Source organism: Polyergus mexicanus, unplaced genomic scaffold (genome assembly GCF_030449975.1).
Source record: "Polyergus mexicanus isolate NDT 795.1 unplaced genomic scaffold, iyPolMexi1.0 SCAF_12, whole genome shotgun sequence".
Lineage (NCBI taxonomy): Eukaryota > Metazoa > Arthropoda > Insecta > Hymenoptera > Formicidae > Polyergus > Polyergus mexicanus.
The window spans coordinates 8,634,941-8,656,970 of NW_027223332.1; the positions used below are offsets into that span (position 1 = coordinate 8,634,941).

General features: G+C 35.1%; 1 protein-coding gene across 7 annotated transcripts in view; it reads right to left on the reverse strand.

The window, feature by feature from the left end:
* The window catches only part of LOC138938032 (ankyrin repeat and BTB/POZ domain-containing protein 2), a 39,726-nt gene that overhangs the window by 2,610 nt on the left and 15,086 nt on the right, over positions 1–22,030 (reverse strand). For 4 of the 7 annotated variants that reach the window (XM_070304736.1, XM_070304733.1, XM_070304734.1 and 1 more), the window contains 13 exons: positions 20,242–20,479; positions 6,270–6,477; positions 5,864–6,106; positions 5,081–5,560; positions 4,610–4,940; positions 4,132–4,367; positions 3,830–4,032; positions 2,914–3,663; positions 2,453–2,721; positions 2,120–2,325; positions 1,708–2,001; positions 1,322–1,504; positions 852–1,214 (listed from right to left, as the gene is read on the reverse strand). In XM_070304736.1, coding sequence (XP_070160837.1) covers positions 1,008–1,214; positions 1,322–1,504; positions 1,708–2,001; positions 2,120–2,325; positions 2,453–2,721; positions 2,914–3,663; positions 3,830–4,032; positions 4,132–4,367; positions 4,610–4,940; positions 5,081–5,560; positions 5,864–6,106; positions 6,270–6,477; positions 20,242–20,447 — 3,816 coding nt within the window. In that variant the 5' untranslated portion in view covers positions 20,448–20,479 and the 3' untranslated portion in view covers positions 852–1,007. Of the gene's footprint in view, positions 1–847; positions 1,215–1,321; positions 1,505–1,707; positions 2,002–2,119; positions 2,326–2,452; positions 2,722–2,913; positions 3,664–3,829; positions 4,033–4,131; positions 4,368–4,609; positions 4,941–5,080; positions 5,561–5,863; positions 6,107–6,269; positions 6,478–10,350; positions 11,010–20,241; positions 20,480–22,030 lie in introns of those variants that run through there. The other 3 variants (XM_070304731.1, XM_070304730.1, XM_070304737.1) reach the window with 3 other exon arrangements.

Below are 22,030 nucleotides of genomic sequence, written 5' to 3' on the forward strand. Positions count from 1 at the left end.
TAATCTCTGACTACTGTATATATAATTAATCATTAACATCCTTTAAATAAATAGTGCTATAACATTGATAATGATACTTGCGCTAATGTCAAGTATAATAGCTTTATTATGCCATTGTTGATTTGTATATGCTACATTAATATTAGACATTAAATTATCATTTGTTTTTTGCAAATAAGAATTTTTTTATATCCTGTATGTTATATAATTATAACATAGAATTGCTTTGAGAAATATAAAAGTACATATATACATATATGTATATATATAAAGTATATACTATACACATGCACAAAATCAGGAGTATTCGAATTTATTGAATTTTTAGGCTGCTAATAAAAAAAAAAAATTAATTTTATCTAATAATAAAGTTTTTGTTCCACATATATAACTTATACATGGTATAAAAAAAAACTTATATTTCAGTATAAAATATATACATTTTATAATGATCAGATCTTCTGTCGCCAGAAAACTTGTTCAATCATAGAAAAAACTTGACTTTTATGATAAATGCATAGAAAAGTGATATATATATATATATATATATATATATATATATATATATATATATATATATATATATATAAATGTCCAAGCTTTTATACTAGCTTATTTACAAGAGTACTTTGTAAAAGGCAGCGATTCTCATATAAACCTAATATTATCCTTATTACTTGTAACATATACACATATTTCATAATATATTACAGTACATAGAAAAATTTGTTCTTCTAACAATTTAAAATTACAGTATTTAAAATTGTCGCAAGTATAACGAGACTTCTTTTATACATGTTCTTTTAGAATATAACAATATCTATTTTTATCAGAGTATTTAAAATTATATCTCGGTATCTTTTAAAACAAGTCATATACTTTTTTTTTTTTTTTTTACTTAGACATATTAGCTCTTGCAACTTGAAATTAAGAGACTTAAATTGTGCACACTCATTTTATGCTTATTTCCAATTATATACTTACTTATTTCCAACTGCAGGAACAATCTAAGTTTTTATCTTATTTTGTTGTTGAGATCGTCTGACCTTTATTCGCGACTGCAGTGTGAGCAACAAGCCCGCAAGAACATCATGATTCGGTAACTTTTTTGCGAATAATAAACGCTTAACTGAATCGTCGTACGTCAGAAGGGCCATCATATTTTGTAATAGAAATCCTTGACAGTATTCCAAGAGTTGTGCTGCGTTATATACCTAACAATTTTGATATAGTCCATTAAACAGTAGTCTCAAGTACTAAGCGACTTTTAGTTTCTCTATGGGAGGATATTATATATATATATAATATTATAAAAATATACCTTTGCGTGAATATACATAGAAACAATATTGTCAAGATCCACCATTGTGGAACACTGTGCTTCACAGTATCTGAGCAAGCCATCGAGTTGGAAGAAATTGGCCGCCGCCATTAATTCTAGGACATCGCTTTGATTAACTTCTAAAGTGGCGCAACCGCCGTGATAAAGAAATTCCATGACCATCTGAAACCGAAATACATCTCTGAGAACAATGTTCTCATCTCATCTTTCAAGAGACACTAGTGTCTCGCGCCAAGTCACGCGTAATAAAATATTCATTAGTTATTCAAAACATATAAATCTTTTAATTATCGTCAATTAAATCGTCAGCAACGTTTAATTTCAATGTTGAGAAAATAATACAATTATAAGAAACAATTGTGTACCTGGAATATATGATATCTTATGTCATTGATCTGCACAATAGGAGGATTGCCTTCGCATAATTTTGAGCTTAACATATTTCTGAACCTCGGAGAAGACGTAACCAATACAATCTTATGGCCGTAGAAAACGCGACCCTCAACTCTAAATTGTACGTCACTTAACTCGGGATTATTCACAAACTTTGGATCAATTCTCGATCCGCTCGACAGAGTGGTATCTCTGATTGGTTTGATCGGCTCCCAGCCAAAGCATGTGCAAAATATATCAGCGAGCAAAAGCGTTGTGCCTTCCTTCTGCAAAAACACGATACGAATGACATCTTAAATTGCATCAATGCGTATATAATATATATTTTACAATTAATCTTAAAATCAACAATAATAATATGCAAGCAACTCTTTTTTTATATACCTTGCTATATCTGAATATATTGAATAAAAGTGGCAGACACTCCTGAACGAATTGTGTAGAATAATCATCGGGGCAGACTTGAAGAAAATCTTGAAGTAATTGATCTATAACCGAATCTAGTCGCATTTCGTGAGCCGTCGCGAGACCATGCATCCAACAATGCAATGTCCAGCCTACTTTTAGTCCACGAAGTTCCATGGTGATATCTATGAAATCGTAATAAATATAATAATATAACATATGTAATTATATAAAAATATAAAATATATATATAAAAACTTTCTTCAATACATTATATTATATTATGAATTTTTAAGAATTATCTTGTTTTACCTAAATGATTGCTTTCCGCACTATGATACATCGCTTCCTGCAGTGCCTTTGTTTGTATCTTATTAAATACTGGTTCCTTGCCTTCTCTGCGAGCTCCTCTCCCTTCAGCAATCTGCTGTTGAGAATTAGTGCTGGCATTACCTTCCGCTAATATCTCTTCCAAAGATAATATCTCCTTCTCCCCACGTTTGGCTGAGAAATTGAGTGGATGTGACAACAATTGATGAAGACAGCTTCTTTGGCCATGCGCCGTTGCCACTGATATTGCGCTATTTTTATCGAGAATACAAAATTAAGAACTCTAATTTCTATTAATACATTTTAATCTAAAGTATTCATCTTGACATTTCAATACAGATTAGTGTTTTTATCAAAATTTCTCCTCACAAAATTATCCTTTACCGTTCAACGGAATTTCAATGAGCTCATAAATACAGCTGCAAAACTAAAATAGCTATTACCTGTAACAACCACGTTGCGCTGAACCCGAGTAGGAGAATGAATCTTTGATCAGAGTGGACAGGAATGGTTGCGCACCGTGCGCTAAAAGTAAAGCTACCATCTCGTTGTTTCCCGATGCTGTGGCTGCCTGCAGAGGTGTGACCGTGCATTTGTCCTCGCTGAGTTTCGCGCCGCCCTCCACTGCGGCACCTCTCTCCAGCAATATTCTCGCAATGTTACAGTGACCCAACAGAGCCACGTAAGTTAGAGCTGTCCAATGTTGCGTTTCTGCATTGAAAGCAGTTTGCGCGTAGCACATGCTGCCCGAGGCAACTCCATTGGGATTACCCGGGCTATTAGCGGTTGTTATATTCGTGTTCGACATTGTTTTACCAGTCGGCGTCATCATCATCGATTGATTGATCGGACTTCTAGCATTTAGTGCACCGGAGGAAGACGTTTGCGGTATCTTAGAAGGCGTATTCACTAACGAATTCGTCGCCGCCGATGGGCTCTCAATATTTAAATCCGCCCCGGCATCCAGCAGGGCCGTCGCAGCTGCTTCGTCACCGTTGATACACGCTAGCATCAAAGCTGTGAATCCGGCGTCGTTTACTGTATTAATCTTCGTCGAAGACAACAGTGGCATTGCCTGGGCTATGAGATCCGTTCGACCGCTAATCAACATCTTGAAGGCCATATCTAACGTCAACAGCCGGACATATTCCGCGTCGTCGACGCGCTTCGAGCATACTGCGATCTCCTCAGAGCTGCATATAAAGGCATATAGATTTTAATAAAGTTACTAGATAACTTGGATGATGGAGATTTCAGAATCAACAAGATTTATCGTAAAATTGAGATAAATCTGTATATCCTCAATTATTTACTCTACAATTATTTTGTTTTAATAAAAAATTGCATGACCTAACTGACCTTATCGGTCGAACGGGACAGTCCACGCCGGGCAACAATAACCGGGCAGCTTGATTGATGTCATCTTGGTCTACAACGAGACCATGTCTATGCTCCGCGTGCGCTGCAGCTACCCGCAGCCATTCCACTAACGGTGGCAGTACCACATAGGCTCGTTCATACGCCAATTCTTGTATTCCAGATCCACGTTCACCATGCTCCAGCTTAAGCAATACGTTGGATTAAATCAATGGTGTACACTCATAAATATAAATCTTGAGATAATTCTCAGTTTTAAATTTCTCGAAAAACGTCTTTCATACCTGTGAGCATCTCATGTAATAAAACAAGGCATGTAACGCTCTCATTGTTAGCGGTATAGGGCAATGTCCCGCCTGTGCTACCTTGGAAATCAAATCGACCAATTCCGACATCGAGCCCACACATGTTGTAAGAAGCGATGGTTCCAAAGCCGACTGAACCACGTCTCGCCCGCTGCGTGATGACGATGACGAGTTCAAGGAACTTACGCTTGCCCAGCGAGGCATCGCGAGAGCGCCTGCAATAAGAAATATTTTAATGTGACATGATCAATGTATTGATCTATCATGTATTTTTCTATTTTTTTATCAGCATAATTAGTGCCTAGTTCTAATTAGAGATTTAATAAATAAATGAAATGAAAATTAAACATCTGCTGAGAGAAGTAAATAAAATTAAATAAATTTATCCGTATGTGTAATTGTTGAACGTTCGCAGAGTATGACATTCTTTTCTTTATCAAAGAATAAGATGACAAACCTGATGCCGTTCGACCAGCGTTCAGATGCGCGTACGGCTGCAACAGGCCCCATAAGTCGCCACTGTTGGCTATAGCGTGCTCCACCATCGTCGCTGTGAGAGTCGTATGCGGCTCAGTAGGCACACATTGCAACAGTATCTCCTCCAGAAGATTCTCAATTCCGGCCGTGAGGTATATTGCGGCGTATTCGTGAATCATCCGACCGAGTTTTACATCGGACATCCAACGTAAGAAACGTCCGACAGGCAATTGTAACCCCGAACGGGAAGCCTTCGATTGTTTCAGCTGATCGCCGGATACAGCGAACATCGCAGCGGCTCGAAGGCAAGCCTATCAAATAGCAACGACTAACGTTTAGTTGAGTGTTTTGTAATCAAATTATTATTAAAATATTAACAACATAACATTATTCGATAATAACAGCGTCCAATTCTTTTTTCTTACACAATTGCAATTACTTTCAAGCGTACCTTGGTACAGGAATCCGCTAGAGCTGGACAGAGCACGATCTTGAAGGCGCTGTACACTTCGTGCTTGCTGCAAAGACCTATAGGCTTTGCCAGTCTCTGAGTCTCACGACCGATCCTGACTAGGGCGCGTTGCAATAGATAGGAAAGCCGTGGGATTGTCTCCATCGAAACTTGCTCCATGTGCTCCCTCGTGCGACCATTCTGAAGCACGCGCAGCACGTCGTGGTGGGTCCACGGTAACTGCTGCAATTCCACCAAACGATTGTGAGAATCCACCCAGACGAATTCATCGGCGCTGGTCACGTTGGTGTTGATTGTTTCCAGACTGGAGTGTCGCATTAGCCTTCTCACCGCCGGCTCCGAACTTTCCGAGCCGCTCAATGATGAATACGTCGACGAAGACTTGTGCGAGCGCATTGTCAGTTGTTGGATCGCCAGCTTTATGTCCTCCAAACCGGAACCCGACCATGGTACTTGCAGCTGTAACCAGAATAAGAGATGAAATGATGCGAAATAAATCTCATTAACGGACAATTTCGAAATCCTACATTTATTTTTATTCGATTAATTAATATTTATAGAAACAAACATAATATCCATTAACATTCCCAGACAATGTCTATAATATTTTTTAACACATCTTTATTTTATATAAATTCTAACTGAAATTTAATTGATTTTCTGCTCTTCTTTTCTGACAGTACAAGAGAGAAGCAGAGAGAGTATTGATAAAAAATCTCAGTTATCTTCGACTAATATTCATAAGAACAACTTTATTGAAACCTTAGCAGGAGTAGCTCTATGCCGATTGCGATTTTGGCCGGATCTTTTGCCGTTCCTTTGAGTAACCGACGCCGAGAGTCGATCGTCCTCGGGTACAGCGTTCAGTTGCTGAGGACTGTGAGTCTTGTGGTGACGATGCGGCGGCGAGCTGCTGCTCGTGTGGCCGCCGGTATCCGACATGCTCGCGTGTCCGGAAGATCGGTTTTCATCCGAAGAGCTGTTACCGGTACATTCTGGCCGCCTCTGCAAAAATTTGATCTTCTTAACACGCGCATAGAGAGCGTAAGAAAAAAAATGCTTCATATAATAATAAAATATCAGAGAAATATTAGAAATCTTGCACATATATCCGTTGAGTTTTTAATGCTTTTCTTGATTTATCATATGTTGAAATATTTTTATGTACCTGAAGTGCACGAAGCTCGTGTAAACTGAGATGATGGTGTTGGGAGTAACGTGAGTGTTGTTGCAGAATCGGTGTCGGTGCCACGCTATCCGTATCCCTTTCCGGTATCATATGGACCATATCGTGGACCCCGTTTTTAGGTGAATTCTCGGTAAAATCCTTAGAATAAGGGGGACCAAATATCTCACGGCTATTGCTACCACCTGGCCTATAAAAGAATTTTGATTAGTTTGATACATAATTTATTATTTATATATTTATTATATATTTTATAATACATATATTATCCTTATATATTTTATTTTTATTTTTTTACTATATATTATTAAATTATATATATTTTTTAAAATTTTTATTAAATTTATTAAAACTGAGAAATATTATATCAATTATGTTCTGTAAATAGAACATTATTTCGTTAAAGCTTTATAAATCTTTTATAAATATGTATGATATTCTATTAATGTCGTATGCAATAACAAACTGACTGAAAGCTTTATAAGATTAATTTATATCCTAACACGAGAGAGGGGGGAACACATTTCTTCTCATAGAAAGAAAAATTCTTGCTTACTTTGCATAAGAATATAGTAAGATTATGTTCGCGCGCGCTATAAGATGTTTCGGATATTTTTATCATAAATCTCTTTATCTGTAATTACATTATTATGCTATGAAAGAAGACATAAATGGAAGTAACAGAAACGAATGTACGCGATGACTCTCAGAAGTACAGGTGAAATATCTTCGAACATGTTTCGCGTGGGCGAGGAATATAAAATCTCTTGACACCAGTGTCATGAAATTTACACATACATATTTGAATTTTCTTAAAATTTATCTTTTTTTCTCAACAAAAATATCAAGACGTTGATTATTTTTATGAATAAGATAGAAACTTTTTCGCCAAATCTCGGCAATAAAATTAAACAATTTTATATTCTCTCTTTTATATATTTAATTTTTAATAAAATTTATTTTATCAAAATATATTTTTTAATTCGATCAAGTTACTTGTGCCAAGATATAAAAAAAAAAAAAAAAAAATTTATACTAAAGAGAAATCAACTTCGATTTGAACAAAAAAATATCCTCGTCGTCGTAGTCTGTGCCGAGCGTATTCTGGAATCATCCGGTATATAGATTTCTCTCGAATGATACGTGATATCCTGTTGGGTAGGTTGGCGCCTCCTTAATTGTCGAAGGAATAATTTTGGTTTGCTTTCGAGCGATTGCCTTATCTCCCGTGAGGAAGATGCACTTCATCGTCGTTTGCGACATTATGCAAATGTCGCAAACGAAACAGACACATTCCGTAAAAAAAAGAATTTGTCTTTCTCTCTCCCTCTCCCTATACATTCTCAAAAATATCATAAGTCTGACATGTTAACGCCATGTCCGATTTCTATGGCTTATTTCTCGAGATGCTCGAGAGATAAGCTATCCACGAATAAACGGAATTATGCTCATCTTGCCGGAATGAGACTCACGCTACTTATGAACCGTTGTAACGATGTAAACTCAGAAAGGTTTTTTTTTTATCCTGCTATGCTGATGTACAAGACATTTTTGCGCGGCTGAAAAATGCGAAGAATGTGAAACGAACTTTGACTTTTTAAATGTATCAAATTAAAAAATGCGCCAATACACACAATAATCTCGAATTTACTCATGTTTTATCAAATATTATTGTACGTATGATAATCTCAAATTGGTCATGCTTTATCAAATATTTTTGGTAAACGCATATTTATATTTTTAGATTTATCAATTTATGAGAATTCCTTGAGAATTTTTCCAGATAGAAAAGAAATCTCTGAGAAATAAATATTTCAGATTTTCCATATTTTTCCAGGAAGTAGACACTCTGGTATTTCAAAATATAACGATGTATATAATTATTTCGCGTATTTCGGGAAAGCGATATCGAAAGAGCTGAGGGAAAACGCTACGTTTTATCAGAAACGCACCAACTATTATCACGATTGGCAAATTATATTTAGGCCAACAACATGTCTGCTCGCGTAATTAAATCGAGTTAAAGGTAGGCGCGTTCCTTGCCTATAGGGTGCAACTATAAAAATACGATATCGAAATATGCGCGCGTTTCTCAAATGAACGCTATTATATTCGATCGCGCGACTATTGTTGGTCGATATCGATGCCGAGGGGGACTTGGCTTCGACAACTTTCAAATCCAACATTAAGGTTGCATTGCGCAAACCGTACGTTCGTGGTATCCGAGAGATATGGGAGAAATACGCGGAAAACGCAACAATGCAGGTAGCGTATCGAACAAATCAATTCCCGGTTATAGCATACGATTATGTGAAAAATACGCGGTTATTTAATTCGCTCCCCGCATTTCTCTTTTTAGATACACGACTATTTCGAGAATGAATCAATCCAAACATCACGATTATCCAAGCAATACGCTAACGCGTATTAAATAAAACTATCAAACTTAATCCGGAAATAGAAAATTGAATCATTAATCTTGTATTATTATAAATAAATAAAATAAATAGTACATTTATGTACATTTATCTGAGAATTTCACGATGTTGCGCGCAAATTTCAGATCACAAATTTTTATATTCTATTATAAAAAAATATATATTGTATATATATATATATTTTTTAGACAAAAAAGATTTCATACAATTACTTATGTATCTCAAGAATTCCTCCATTTGTTGCAATTTAACGCAGAAATGTATTACACATTTTTATTGAAAGCGTTAGTTGTTCACTTATAAAAAAACATTATCCGATGCTTGAAATAAAAAAGTGACATTTATTCTGCGAAAAAAAAATTTAAAGAAAATAAATGATGAAATTATCTTCATGGCATTAAACTCGAATGCCCTTATTATGAACTTCGGAAGGCATCAACACGTCGGAATTCGAACATTAGCAACGCATCATCTGGATTTCCTCGGAGAGCGAGAAGAACGGATCGTTTGTATGAAGGAAAATAAATCGACGAGATTGCAGCTACGATTCTTAAAACAACGCGCGTAATTGAATTTAATGACGGTTCGAGGCGCCTTAACACGGCGATTTACACGCACGTCTCCCATTACGATGATATCGATTCGAAATCGGAGAGCACGAGTGATGACGTTTTATGTAGGAATAGACGTCTATCATCCGCGAGGAAAAAATTAAACGAACGCGAAGATAAGAGTTTCAAACGCGAACTGTCCGATCGTGACGTGTTATTTGAATCGCTTACGAATTACATATAAATATATACGGAGTGCTGAATCTCTTCAAAGTCGATGTTTATACATGCAGTTCTCCGTTTGTGGAGATAAATGTACAGGTATATCTTATTTTATAACTGAAAACGATAAAAAGTTATAATTTTATTTTCCTCGACATTATAAATCTTATAATACAGATCCATCTCTTTTATCCTCTCTAATATATTTTGTTTCCGCATTACGTTTTTTTAGCGCGACACGTTAAGAGTTTATGAAATACAAGGAAACAATTATTTTGTTAATCATCGTTTAAACCATTTTTAACGAAAAAAATATGTATATGTATATTCTATAAATTTATTTTCTTTGAAAATATATTAATAAATAAATATAAAAAATTAATATTCTATTAAATATAATAATAATAAGATTGCAAAAGATTTTTATAATTAAAATAGAATTATTTTTATTTGGGAGTATTAGATTATACTACTGTAATCGTTAAATATATAAATATAATAAATATATAATAAATATATAATATTATTAATTATATATGTGTAAATTATATAATATTATAAATTTAATGTTTGAAAATTAAATATTAAAAAATTTAATAAAATATTCTCTCCATCAATATTAAAATTATTTTATTCGTAATAAAATTTATATCTTAAAAATGAAATATTAATGGGCTAATCAGCTTCTTTCGTTAGCATAGACGCGAAGTAGCAAATACGAGCTGCAGAAATAATACGTTATCGCTTAGGGACGCGAGCAATGAGAGAAGGAATCCCGACTTGCCGAAAGGCAATATCCACTCTTCTCTTTTCAACGGCGATAAGCGTGCGAGAGTACGAGCGTAAATTTACCCTCTCAGCCGCCATTGCTGCACGAAGCTCCAGTCCGCTTTGAACCCGCTCGTGTCCCCCGGCAAGGACCAATAGTCCTCCAACTGGCTCTCATCCTCCTCTATCCTCAGCACGTCTTCCCTGCTAGGGCTGATGTTCACCACGATCTCGTGCACGGCCTTGGCATCGCCCTTCTCATCATCCTGGTCCATCGAGCCGCCGAGGATCTCATCGTTACGCGGTCGCAATGACGAAGTCTCGGGATCCTCGTTCTTGCATCTCGACGTCGCTTCCGGCGATGGTTGCTGCCTCGCTCTGTCTTCCCTTCGTCTCGGATTCGAGTCGCCGAAATAGATGACCGTCTTGTGACCGACGTCCTTGCCCATCTTCGAGTCACGACTTTCGTTTACGACCTGATCGCCGCAACGGCGACTTCGATCCTCCAAGGTCGAGCTTCTCTCATAATCGTCGCATTTCGTAACGACTTCCTGCCGTTCCCCTCGAAACACGGGGGCCTTCGACGAAAAGGGCATGGCGCGTCGCAGGATAAAGTTAGCGCCTTCGTTGCCGATCTGCTGCTGAATCTCGATGGCGTTCGCGCTCATTTTGTAGCCCTTCAACTCGCGACACAGTATACACCTGCAGTCCTCGGTGCACTGTGCTCGTCTCGTCGACGGCATGTCATTCACGACACATCATTCTGGCTATTCTAAATGCCATTGATAAAGCATCGGAATTTTCTCGCCTATCTACAGGCGCGTAAAATTCGAAAGCGCGAATAAAAAGTCCGGTTTCGCCGATAATATTCTGAACAAACTTTCGATTTAATTATATACGTTTCACTAGTACAGTTTTATTCATCGTACACTAAAACAAGGTGTCTACTCAAATTTTATAAAAAAAAATTCCCTGATTTTCCAGATATTTTTATTTAAAATTCCAGATGAGGAGGAGATTTTGAAGATTTTTTAGTGCAACTTTCTAAAATAAGTTTTTTTATTCTATGCGTTTTTTAATGCTTTTCACTTGTGTGAAAGAAAAATTTCAATATTGTGTTAAAACATTAAATATATATCAATAGAGAGATAAGTATATATTATTTATAATATATTTTAAACACATAATTCTCAACTTGACTTATTGGCGAATTGCCGACTCTGTTTACAATATAAGAACTAGATTATAAAAAAAAAATTTTTTTTTTTTTTTCCAGATTTGAGTCCCAATAAAATTTCATAGAAATTTCCTGATTTTTTCAGAAGAAATCCCTGACAATTCTAGGTTTTCTATATTTTCCCATAATCTTCCTTTTGTTCCAATTTGTCGATATCATTTTGTAAAATCCGATCGAGAGATATCACAGAGATTTATGTTTTATTATTCAAATCTTTGCTCGCCGCGATTATCCTTATTCTTCTCGATTGCTGTTCCGTTCACTAGAAACTGGAGCAATCCATTAGGCTAGACTTTACTACAGCTTTTCCTCACGGAACCACAGGATGTTGGTTTCACATCCGATGATAACGCGATCATTGCTCCAGTTTTACGCGGAGACTCACCATGGAATCATCTCGCTGATTCATCCCGACGCAGCAATAAAGACGTTTCATCGACCGAACAGATCATCGCTGTATCTGTTAATGATTGCAAGACTCGCATCGCCTATAGTCGACAACACTCGCATACAAATTTAATTGTTCTTCCTGAATAAAATGATCAATAACACCTTATAATGAAGTAAAATTGATCTCGCGGAAATTATCGCTAAACTTTTTTACAAAGAAAATAAAAAACAAAAAAAAACCGGTATCTATATCGAGGCGAACGAACCGTAATTACAACGTTACTCCTTTTTTCCGTTACATTGACACAGCAGTCATCACGCTGCTCTCAATGTAAACATGCGACTGAGACGACGACGATGCGTCTACGGCTTCCTGTGCATCGGCGAAACAGGTGAAACGTGTGCGCTTCCCTATAGCATCGTCAGGGAGAAAAGAAGAGATATCCGTATCACTTTCCTACCTTCACCGTACCGTATCCCCCGCCCGCCGCTCTTGTTCCGTCGCGCGTAACTATGATATCACGGGAAAAAGGCTTCTCTCGTGCGGCGTTTGTTGGGAGAAGAAAAAAAAAAAACGTGGAAATGTGACGCTTGGAAATATTCGCGCCCACTATTGTCCAATGTCGGAGACTCGAGGCCGACACCGAGGTTATCTGAATTAATTGGCTATTTCGACTATATCGCGGCAATATAATTATACAATTCATAACACGGAGTGTCTATTCAAATCTTGTAAAAAAATTATTTTAAGGATTTCCGATGCAACTTTCTAAAATAATTCTTTTATTGTATTGCGTAATACTTTCCAATCATATGAAGAAAAAAACACAGGGCCATTTAAGTTTCAAATGCTAGATTTGCAAACGTATTCAAAAAAATAAAACAACTGGATAGCTTTCGTAAGATAAACACTTTTCACTTGCGTAAATTTGTATCACTAAAAATTTCAGAAAACATATGTACTGCATATTTTCAATATGCTTGTTAAGACATTAAATATATATAAATAGAAAGATTGATATTAATTTATAATATATTTTTAACACTATAATTCACTTGATTTGCCGATTGCTTACAATATAAAATTATGAAAAAGAGATTTTTTTTTTTTTTTAAATTCCCTAAATTCGCAATAAAATTTCATGAGATTTCCCTGATTCTTTTTAGATGCAAAAGAAATCTCTGAACATTCCAGGATTTTCATACTTTTCCAGGGAATAGACACCACGCATAATTATGTAAGACCACTTGTATGATACCGATATGACACCAAAATTATATATATATTCCAGATAACATTTTGGGTTTTATAAAACTGTACGAACCGCACGGGAGTTTAAAGGCGCGCGAGCGCGAATCTCGCGCGTAATCTAATTTTATCACCATCGGCGTAACGAGAGCTTATCAAGCGCGTACGTATGTAAGTGCGCGGGCCGTCACTTGTAAACTGCTGCCATGCTCTTTTCACCGGCCAGCCGCGCAGGAAACGGGAGAATACAGAAACGAGTATGTGCCTTTACATAGAGAGAGAACGAGAGAACCTCCACCATATGTTTCGGGGGAGAACTTCCGGCGACCATCCCACTTCCTATGACCGTGTACTCAAATCACATCGTTCCGATCCGTGACGGACTCCGACATCGCTTTTGATATCGTATCGTCGCTTTTTTTTTCCCTCACCTTATATGTGTACGAGGCGTTCGAAACTCTGGATCAAGTTCGAGATTCGTGACACTCTCACATTTTTCAGATACAATTTCATATTTAAAATGTCCCTAAGAGACTATGAATTTGATTTATATAAGTTTTAACTCTCTGCTCCCATTATAATTTTTTTTTTTTTTTTTTTTTTAACTTGCGAGTGATTCGTCAATATTTTGTGTGGATCTTTATTATATTTTCTAAAATACACATTCCCCCATTCGTTAAGTTTGCAGTATGAAAAAATCCTCAAAATATATAATTAAATCGAAATTCATTTTTTAATTTTATAATTATACATTTTTCTTTATTAACTGAAATTGCAACATCGTGAAATTCTTGAGATATATTTGCAAAATTTAATAAATTATAGTGAAATAGAAATTATACAATTTCTGGTGTTAATTCAATTTCAATAAATTTAATAGCAGAAAAATAAATCGTTTTATTATCCGACAATTCAGATGATTAAGAATATTTAGTCTTCTTTTTATTATTTTCTATTAGTATTTCCTATTAGTGAGAATGATAAAGTTTCTCTCCAAGAAAGAGAAAAGTCTATATTAATCATACATAAATATATATAATTAGATAAATAAATACATATGAAATATATGTTCATTTTCGCTTTTATACTTTCTGTCCGTTTATACGAGAAAGATAATAAGAATGATAATAACAATAATAATAAAAAAATAATTTGATTTTTTTTTTTTTTTTTTTTTTTTTTAAGAAGTAAAATTGCAATTAGATTATAAATGTATAATATTACATATGTAATTTTATACATTTATATATGATTTAAGTGGGCAATATTTTCGTGTTTTTTTTTCAAATATCATTTTTTCTCGAAAAAAAAAAAATGCAGAAGTTATTCTTCTAATTATTTTTCTTGTATACACAGACATACATATAGACATATTTTATGTATATTTATATTTAATTGAATATGAACTATTTTTCTCAGACGTGTAAAACATTTTATATACCAATTGATAATTAGAAATGGGGCTGAATTGAAGATAGTGTATCAAATGTAACAGTTTTTCAATGATGATTCCGACTTCTGGATAGACAGCAAGTAATATAAAGGAGTTTTAATAACATCTCACGCCTGTGTCTCATACCGGTATCGTAATCTTTCGTATCACGAAATCTGTCCACACGATCGACGCGGAGAAGGTTGAGTGTCCCGCGCCGTTGTCGATTCCTTCCGGTACTCTTTTACCGCGGCACGGCGCGAGGAAGATTCCCAGGAGAGGTTCCTCGTAGTAATTAAACTCGTGCAGGTAAACGCGGGATGCCTCTCGCAGAAAACAGGAAGCGAAGTAGGTCAGCGTTAAAAGCGTCGCCATTAGAATTATACGGCGGCTAATATACGCGTCTGGGAAATGTATGCGTCGCGGAATTATTTCCGCGTGGATCATTATAGCGTATGCTCCTTCATTCATTCGTTCGTTCGAGAAAAAGAGAGAGAGCGAGAGACTCCCGCCTTTGACGCAACGGTGCCCCGCTATCATAAATACTTACGAGACGATTCACGTATCAAAATTGATAATCCCGAATGGGTAAGTTGAATGTACGCGTCGCAAGCAAACGCAATAATTTTCTGTTATTATTGCAGCGATAAATCGATAGAAATTTATATAAAATTTATTTATATAATATTTTAATCAAATAATAATAATAATAATCCTCACACGTAAGATTTTTTCTCTCTCTCTATATATATACATATTTTTGTTTAATATTATATAAACATTTGATTCACAATCAAACGTCTTTAAAAGCTACAAACATATAAGAATAAAAAGCGCTTTTCCCAAATTTTGAGCAAAATTTTGAATACTTCTATTTAAAATAACTGTCTCTCGGATAATATTCGTCATACATGGCAACTTTTTTATGTACGTATATATTTTCGTTTAATATTAAACAAATTACACTATAAGCTTTAATAGACGTCAACGCGAAAGACGGCTTTACCCAGATAACTCGCTACCTATTTTTCAGCGCATGTTGAGAATCTGTCGAAATCAATATTTATCGCACGAAGAATCATTAAGCTATAAAACTAATGATAATAGAAAAAAGAAAAAAAAAAGAGATAAGAGATACATCTGCTTAAAGCGCGCGAAAAAGATTACAAAAATAATCTCGGTGTAAAAGCATGCATTAGAATTCGAATGAATCGCATATAATTTCGGGCTCAAATACGTTCTCGTCGAGATAGCCGAAATGTAGAAAAAATTTCGCAGCTGATCGTAAGAATAACACTCGAGTGAATAAAATTTTTAAGAATGACCAAACGAAATCTGCAACATATGAGTCTCGGACGGACTCGGCAGAAGGAAAAGTTCAAGGCAGATATTGTCCGTGCTCATGAGGGCGAAACTCCGGTGTCAAGGGCGGCGGCGGAGGCGGCGGTCTATGCACGAGGATATTAAATTATTTACCGAAGCGTATCTGCGCCCGAATAAACTTCGCCCGCCGAATATTCTCTCCGAGGAGCTCTCCTCGCGTCCCTATACGAGGCGTTTATCGTCGATCGAATAACGTCCGTCGTTATTCGACGTTAAAAGAAGGGGGAATCGCAACTCCTCCTCTCTAGAATGTGCACGATATATAATTTTTTTCGTTTCTTCCCGCGCAAAAGTGGCGGATATATACATACATTTTACACGGAGCACCAAACGGAAGTCTTGCAACGCCACTCTAACCGTATATAGAGTTTTTGTGTGATTCACCTTTATAAAAACCAGACAGTATAGAGTTAATTTTTTTCACACTTGTGAGAGAGAGAGAGAGAGAGAGAGAGAGAGAGAGAGAGAGAGAGAGCGAAAAAAAGAGTGCATGAATGGGAGCAAAAGAGCAAAAGCGAGAGAGAGAGAGAGAGAGAGAGACCGCTATGATAACATACGCAAAAAAGAATGTGATAATGTTGCGAATTATATATGTTCTCAGATTTTTTCTATCATATCACTATGCGGATATGATAGAAAAAATCTGAGAATATAAAATTTTATTGGGAATTGTCAGGAAATTGTATATATATAATATAAATTTCATGACAATTCTCTGATTTTTCTAGATGCATGCAAAAGAATTCTAAAAATTCCAAGTTTCTCATGTTTCTCTGAGAAGTAGACACTCTTTTATTATATTATACAGTAATAGAGAAAAATGATGATGTCATTAAACGTAAATCAGATTTAATTTGATCATGTTTTTATCATGATAAAAAGAAGAATAAGTGACTAAAAAAAAAAAAAAAACATCTCCTAGATACATACACATCGCGTAGATGTTTTGATGTGAGTATCAAAGATATTAAAAGATGGTTACCGCCAGGGTTGGGAAGTAACGCGTTACTTGTAACGTCGTTACCGTTACAATTATTTTTTTTTTCGTTGACAATCGTTACTTTTTTCCGTTTGTAACGGTAACGGTAACGTCGTTACATTTTTACAGTAACGATAACGAATTAGCCGTTACTTTTTGGTTCTTTATTATCTTATATTTATTCAATAGATGAATTTTTTGAAAAATATTTTGTAGCCTTCTATCATAGGCTGCATTCTGATAGTCGCTGCCAGTACTGAAAATCTAGTAACGTATAAATTATAGATTTTACGATATTGACAGTAAATATTGGAATACACTCTTAATAATATCAATATTTAAAAACAATGTTTGATAAAAATTTTCGACAAAATTGAAATTTGTAAATTACTATTTAAATTTCTACAAAGATAAGTGTATGAAAAAGTAAAGATAATAATATAAAAAATTAGAATCATCATATATGTTTAATATAAAAAACGCTTGCTATATAGAGATTAATTTAGAGTTTTTAATTGTAACATAGATTATTACATTTAATATTGATTATTAAATAATTTTATAATCTAACAGCTTATTTTAGCATTACGAAAAACAAAAACATAACGAAAAAGTAACGAATCCTTACTTTTCAAGTAACGGTAACGGTAACGCGTTACTTTTTAAAATCAGTAACGAGTAACGAGTTACTTTTTACAAAAAAATAACGATAACGGTAACGCGTTACTTTTATAGATTAACGTTCTCAACCCTGGTTACCGCTGTGAAAAATATGTAAAATATATCAGAAAGCTATGCCCTGTCTGAACGAAAAAGATAGCTCGCGAAATATTTATTCGTTCTATTCGATTTCTACGCTTATACGAATGCTTTACTTCTGGCTCAATTATCAGTGACATGACGATGCAGAATCCTACGCGCAACAAAATAATAAATCCTAATAGTAAAAGCTAGTTAAGATTGACGCTGAAAGTGGAAGGTGAGGCGGAAAGAGCCATGTTAACCTAAATATCTGCATGCATCGACCACGTTTCCCCTCACGCGCATCTTTAATCGCGAAGCGCGTTCCCAGATGCATCGCCACATTATCCCGCCAGAGTTTCCGACTTTCGGATAACTAATTAAAAGCGAGCTCTCTTTTCACACGATCGTGCGCGTGCGTCTATTATGGGTGATCTACCAGACTAATTTCTATTTCATCCTAATTCGCCGAGAAAATGAAATCGAACGATTGAGTGTTGAATGAAATGTGATGCGCATAGCGAGAGCAAAAGTTTCGCGTGGAGGATGATTACAATAGGTAATCGCCAGCATGATCAAACATCTCTGAGAACATATAAAATTCTTGTCCCGGCGAAACGCCTTACTTATACCTAGTTCCATCCCCCATCGTGTGGCATCCAGCTTCTTTCGCAACACTACGTCTTTTGCAGATAAACGCTATATATAATAAAAAAGGAGAACGTAAATTTCCCGGTGGAGTTCTCGCGTATAAAGTTGGCAGGAGCGATATAGAGACGAGCTCTTAAATTTTCACCGTGTCTTATCTGCATGCCCAGCAGATTTTTCGGATCATGTCCGTGACTGGGATCAAAAGTGATGTCGATGAAACTAAATAACAGGGAAAGATAAGCTATGTCATACGGGACGAACATTGCCCTCGGATCGTTAATCGGATCGGTTATAATTACGTGCATCGTAAATGTTAACGATCCTCGATCGGAACGATCGATACGGCGCGCAAAAAAGTGGGCGTTGTAATTGACAATATCGGATTTACGAAAGTATGATGATGTCTCGTTGCACGCGCGAAATAAAGTCTGCGAATATTATTAGAAGCAGAAATCAGTTCTCGATGTTTCGGTTCTCGCGTTGTTATTATCGCTAGATTTTCAATTGTCGAAAAATTGCTGACATTTAAGTCAATTATACGGTAAAAAAAAACATTAACAGAGAATGTATACGTGCTACATATTCGCTGCAATTACCGTTATTTTTACTTCAATCGCGAATACATGTGAGCTCGTAATCAATATAAAAATGTGTAAAGTAATCCCATATAAAACATAATTATATATCACCTATTCTTATCATAAATTCTAATATTATAATTTTTTATTTTATCAGAGAGAGAGAAAGAGAGAGAGAGAGAGAGAGTATAATTATCTATAAAATAATAATTTTAAATTGATTATATATAAATTATTTAATCGTATTTTCTCAGGAAAAGAAACCTGATGTTTTTTTTACGATCAGTTTCCTGCAAAAAATCTGACAAAAAATTGATGAGATTAACGAGAAGAGAAAAGAAAAAAAGATTGAATCAAGTATTTCTAATTCTCTTTTTCCGTAATATGCGATACGATGTTGAAGTATGCCAGATGAAAGTCCGAGATGAAAGTGGGGTCGGATATGATGCTACGTTAGAGAACTCGTAGATTTAGATCTAAAGTTATCTCGCAGAGACGTTGTAGACGAACAACAACGAGTATCAACAACTTTGCCTTTTCGCTTTAACGGTAGAGGCACGCGAATAAACTCAGGAATTCCCGCAGCCCGCAGGTGCGAGGACCCGAAAGGTTAACCGAAATGTCTACGAGAGTCTCGGCTTTAAATTCTCCGGGCTTTTCAACGATATTTCTATAGTGGACATCCTTTGTGCTCGAAACATCCTTTTTCAGATTTTCTTATCTCTCTATGTTTTATGGCGGTAGAGTTCGATGTAAGTAATAAAAAAAAGATTTTTTCCTCTTCTCACAACCATTGAAAAATATTCGAAAGAGTCCGAAACATTTAAGTCTCTCTTTTGAATCTTTTGAATTTCTCTGAGTGCTATCTTTAATCCAGAAAAGACCTAAAAAATGTAAATTTTCTTTTACTATTTTAAAATAAAAAGAGATTATATTACATAATGCAACTCGTAAGTGTTTGTTAATTAAAGAAGCTTTTATGAAATAGCGAAAGGCAGTAGATTAATTTTTGGAGTTAATATTATATTACATAATATTATATGCAATTGTGGTATTTTTTAGTTTTTGTAAAACGGCAACAGTTAATAAACGATAATATAATAATGATAAATAAAGAGAATGTCCAGTATCTAATTTCGTCGACGTTCGAATTACATAACATCAAATCCTAGATAATTTTCATCGGATTAATCCTTATCGCACTTTAGCGGATTGCCGGATGGATTGATGATCATTTATCAGATCTTCATTAAGATCGGTGTCGATTTATCGCAAGTGCGCGCACGCGGATAGGACAGCCTCGTACGGCTTTGAAACGAAGAGGAATGCGCTCACCGTCGTGGCTTCGGACGAAGTATCTCGTGACCTGAATCGGATATGCAGATACTCAGACTGAGCGGTCCCCCATAATGCTCCGACGGAGCGTCAGCGGTCTGCACGGTTGACTGTTGAGGACCGGAGATACTTCCGGTCCAGCCGGAAGTGCCGCTTAGAAAAAGCGGCTGTTGCCCACCGTCCATCATCGACCGTTCCATATTCATGGTATCCCCCGGAGCTAGCACCGCCGAAAAATCTGCAAATTGTATGCAATAACTATTTTTTTTATCACTAAAAATTATACTACATATTCAATATTTTGTTAAGACATTGAACATATGTGTAAACCAAGATAGATAGATATTTATAATATATATTAAATAATTCATTTGGCTTGCCAACTATTTATAATATGAGAGCAAAATTATCAAAGAGAGAATTTTTTGGAAAATTCCCCGGGTTCTCAATAAAATTCCATAAGAATTACCTGATTTTTCTAGATATAAAAGAAATCTCTAAAAATTCAAGATTTTTCATATTTTTCCAAAGAATAGATACTCTCTTCTATATTTTGATATATAGAGTATATATTATTAAATAGTGCGTATCATATATAAAGTACAATATTATATGTAAAATATATAACATATAATATAATAATATATAAATATATAATATATGTAAAATATATAGTTTTAAATGTGTCTTTTTTCTTAATTATGATTCTTTTCAACGCTGTTTAAAATATACTTAGAATATGAAAAATATGTTTTAAGCAAAAGGAATACTTAATGTTTTGTTTCCTTAAAATAAAAAAAAAAAATTCTTTTTACCAAGCCTGATTACATTATATGTATATAAATATTCTTGAATGTTATCGTTTCAATTTTTACTCGTCCTTCTGTTATTTTTTTTTATATTATTCCATTCTATCAATATAACATTTCATGTTTAGACCTGGTTACTACTATAACGATAAATTTCGTCGTTCATCAATATTGGGAGTAACGAGTGACGTTTGTTCGTTGCTACGGAAGGAAAGAACATTGTGAAATGCATTTCCAAACTCGGCGAATGAAAGGAAATGTTGTACAAACACGTCGCACGAGATAATGCAGAAACTGCATCACACAATTCGCACGAGAAAACTATCTAACCAGGGATAATCTATAAAAGAAAGTAATTATGAGAAACTTTCTCGAGCGCGAAGGTCATTAACGAGCAGCCGGATAATTATGGGTGGGTAATTAACCGCCGAGATGCTTATCACGACGAGGAAAACAACAATTAAGGCTTTATTCATACAATACGAAAAGAATATCAAACAAAACCGATAATAAAAACCATATTCAATTGCCAAAATTTTATTATTTATTCAAATGCATTTTAATACGGAGAAAAAAAGAAAGAGCAAGAGAAACAAGAAGCAGATCAAAAAGCGAAAAGAAAGAGAAAGTTGGAAAGCTAATTTCGTAAATTAGGAATTATTGTATGTGAAATCTCTTATAAAAATTTATAAAATGAGCAGAGATATTTTAGAAATTATATAGATTGCTTATACTTTCTGCACAATGTGTATTTTGATAAATAAAATTAGAGAAGCTAATTTCTTTTTATACGTACATACGAAATATTTTTGCTTTATTTTCTCAAAATATACTACAGCCTATTTTTATGGAAAACTCCTATTGATTATATATTCCCGTAAAAACCGGATCAGATAAACGGGCGTGTAAAAGCCGCTTCGCAAATGCATCATCGTGGATGCATCTCTCAAAGAATGTTTTGGGGATCAAGAGTCCCCGAT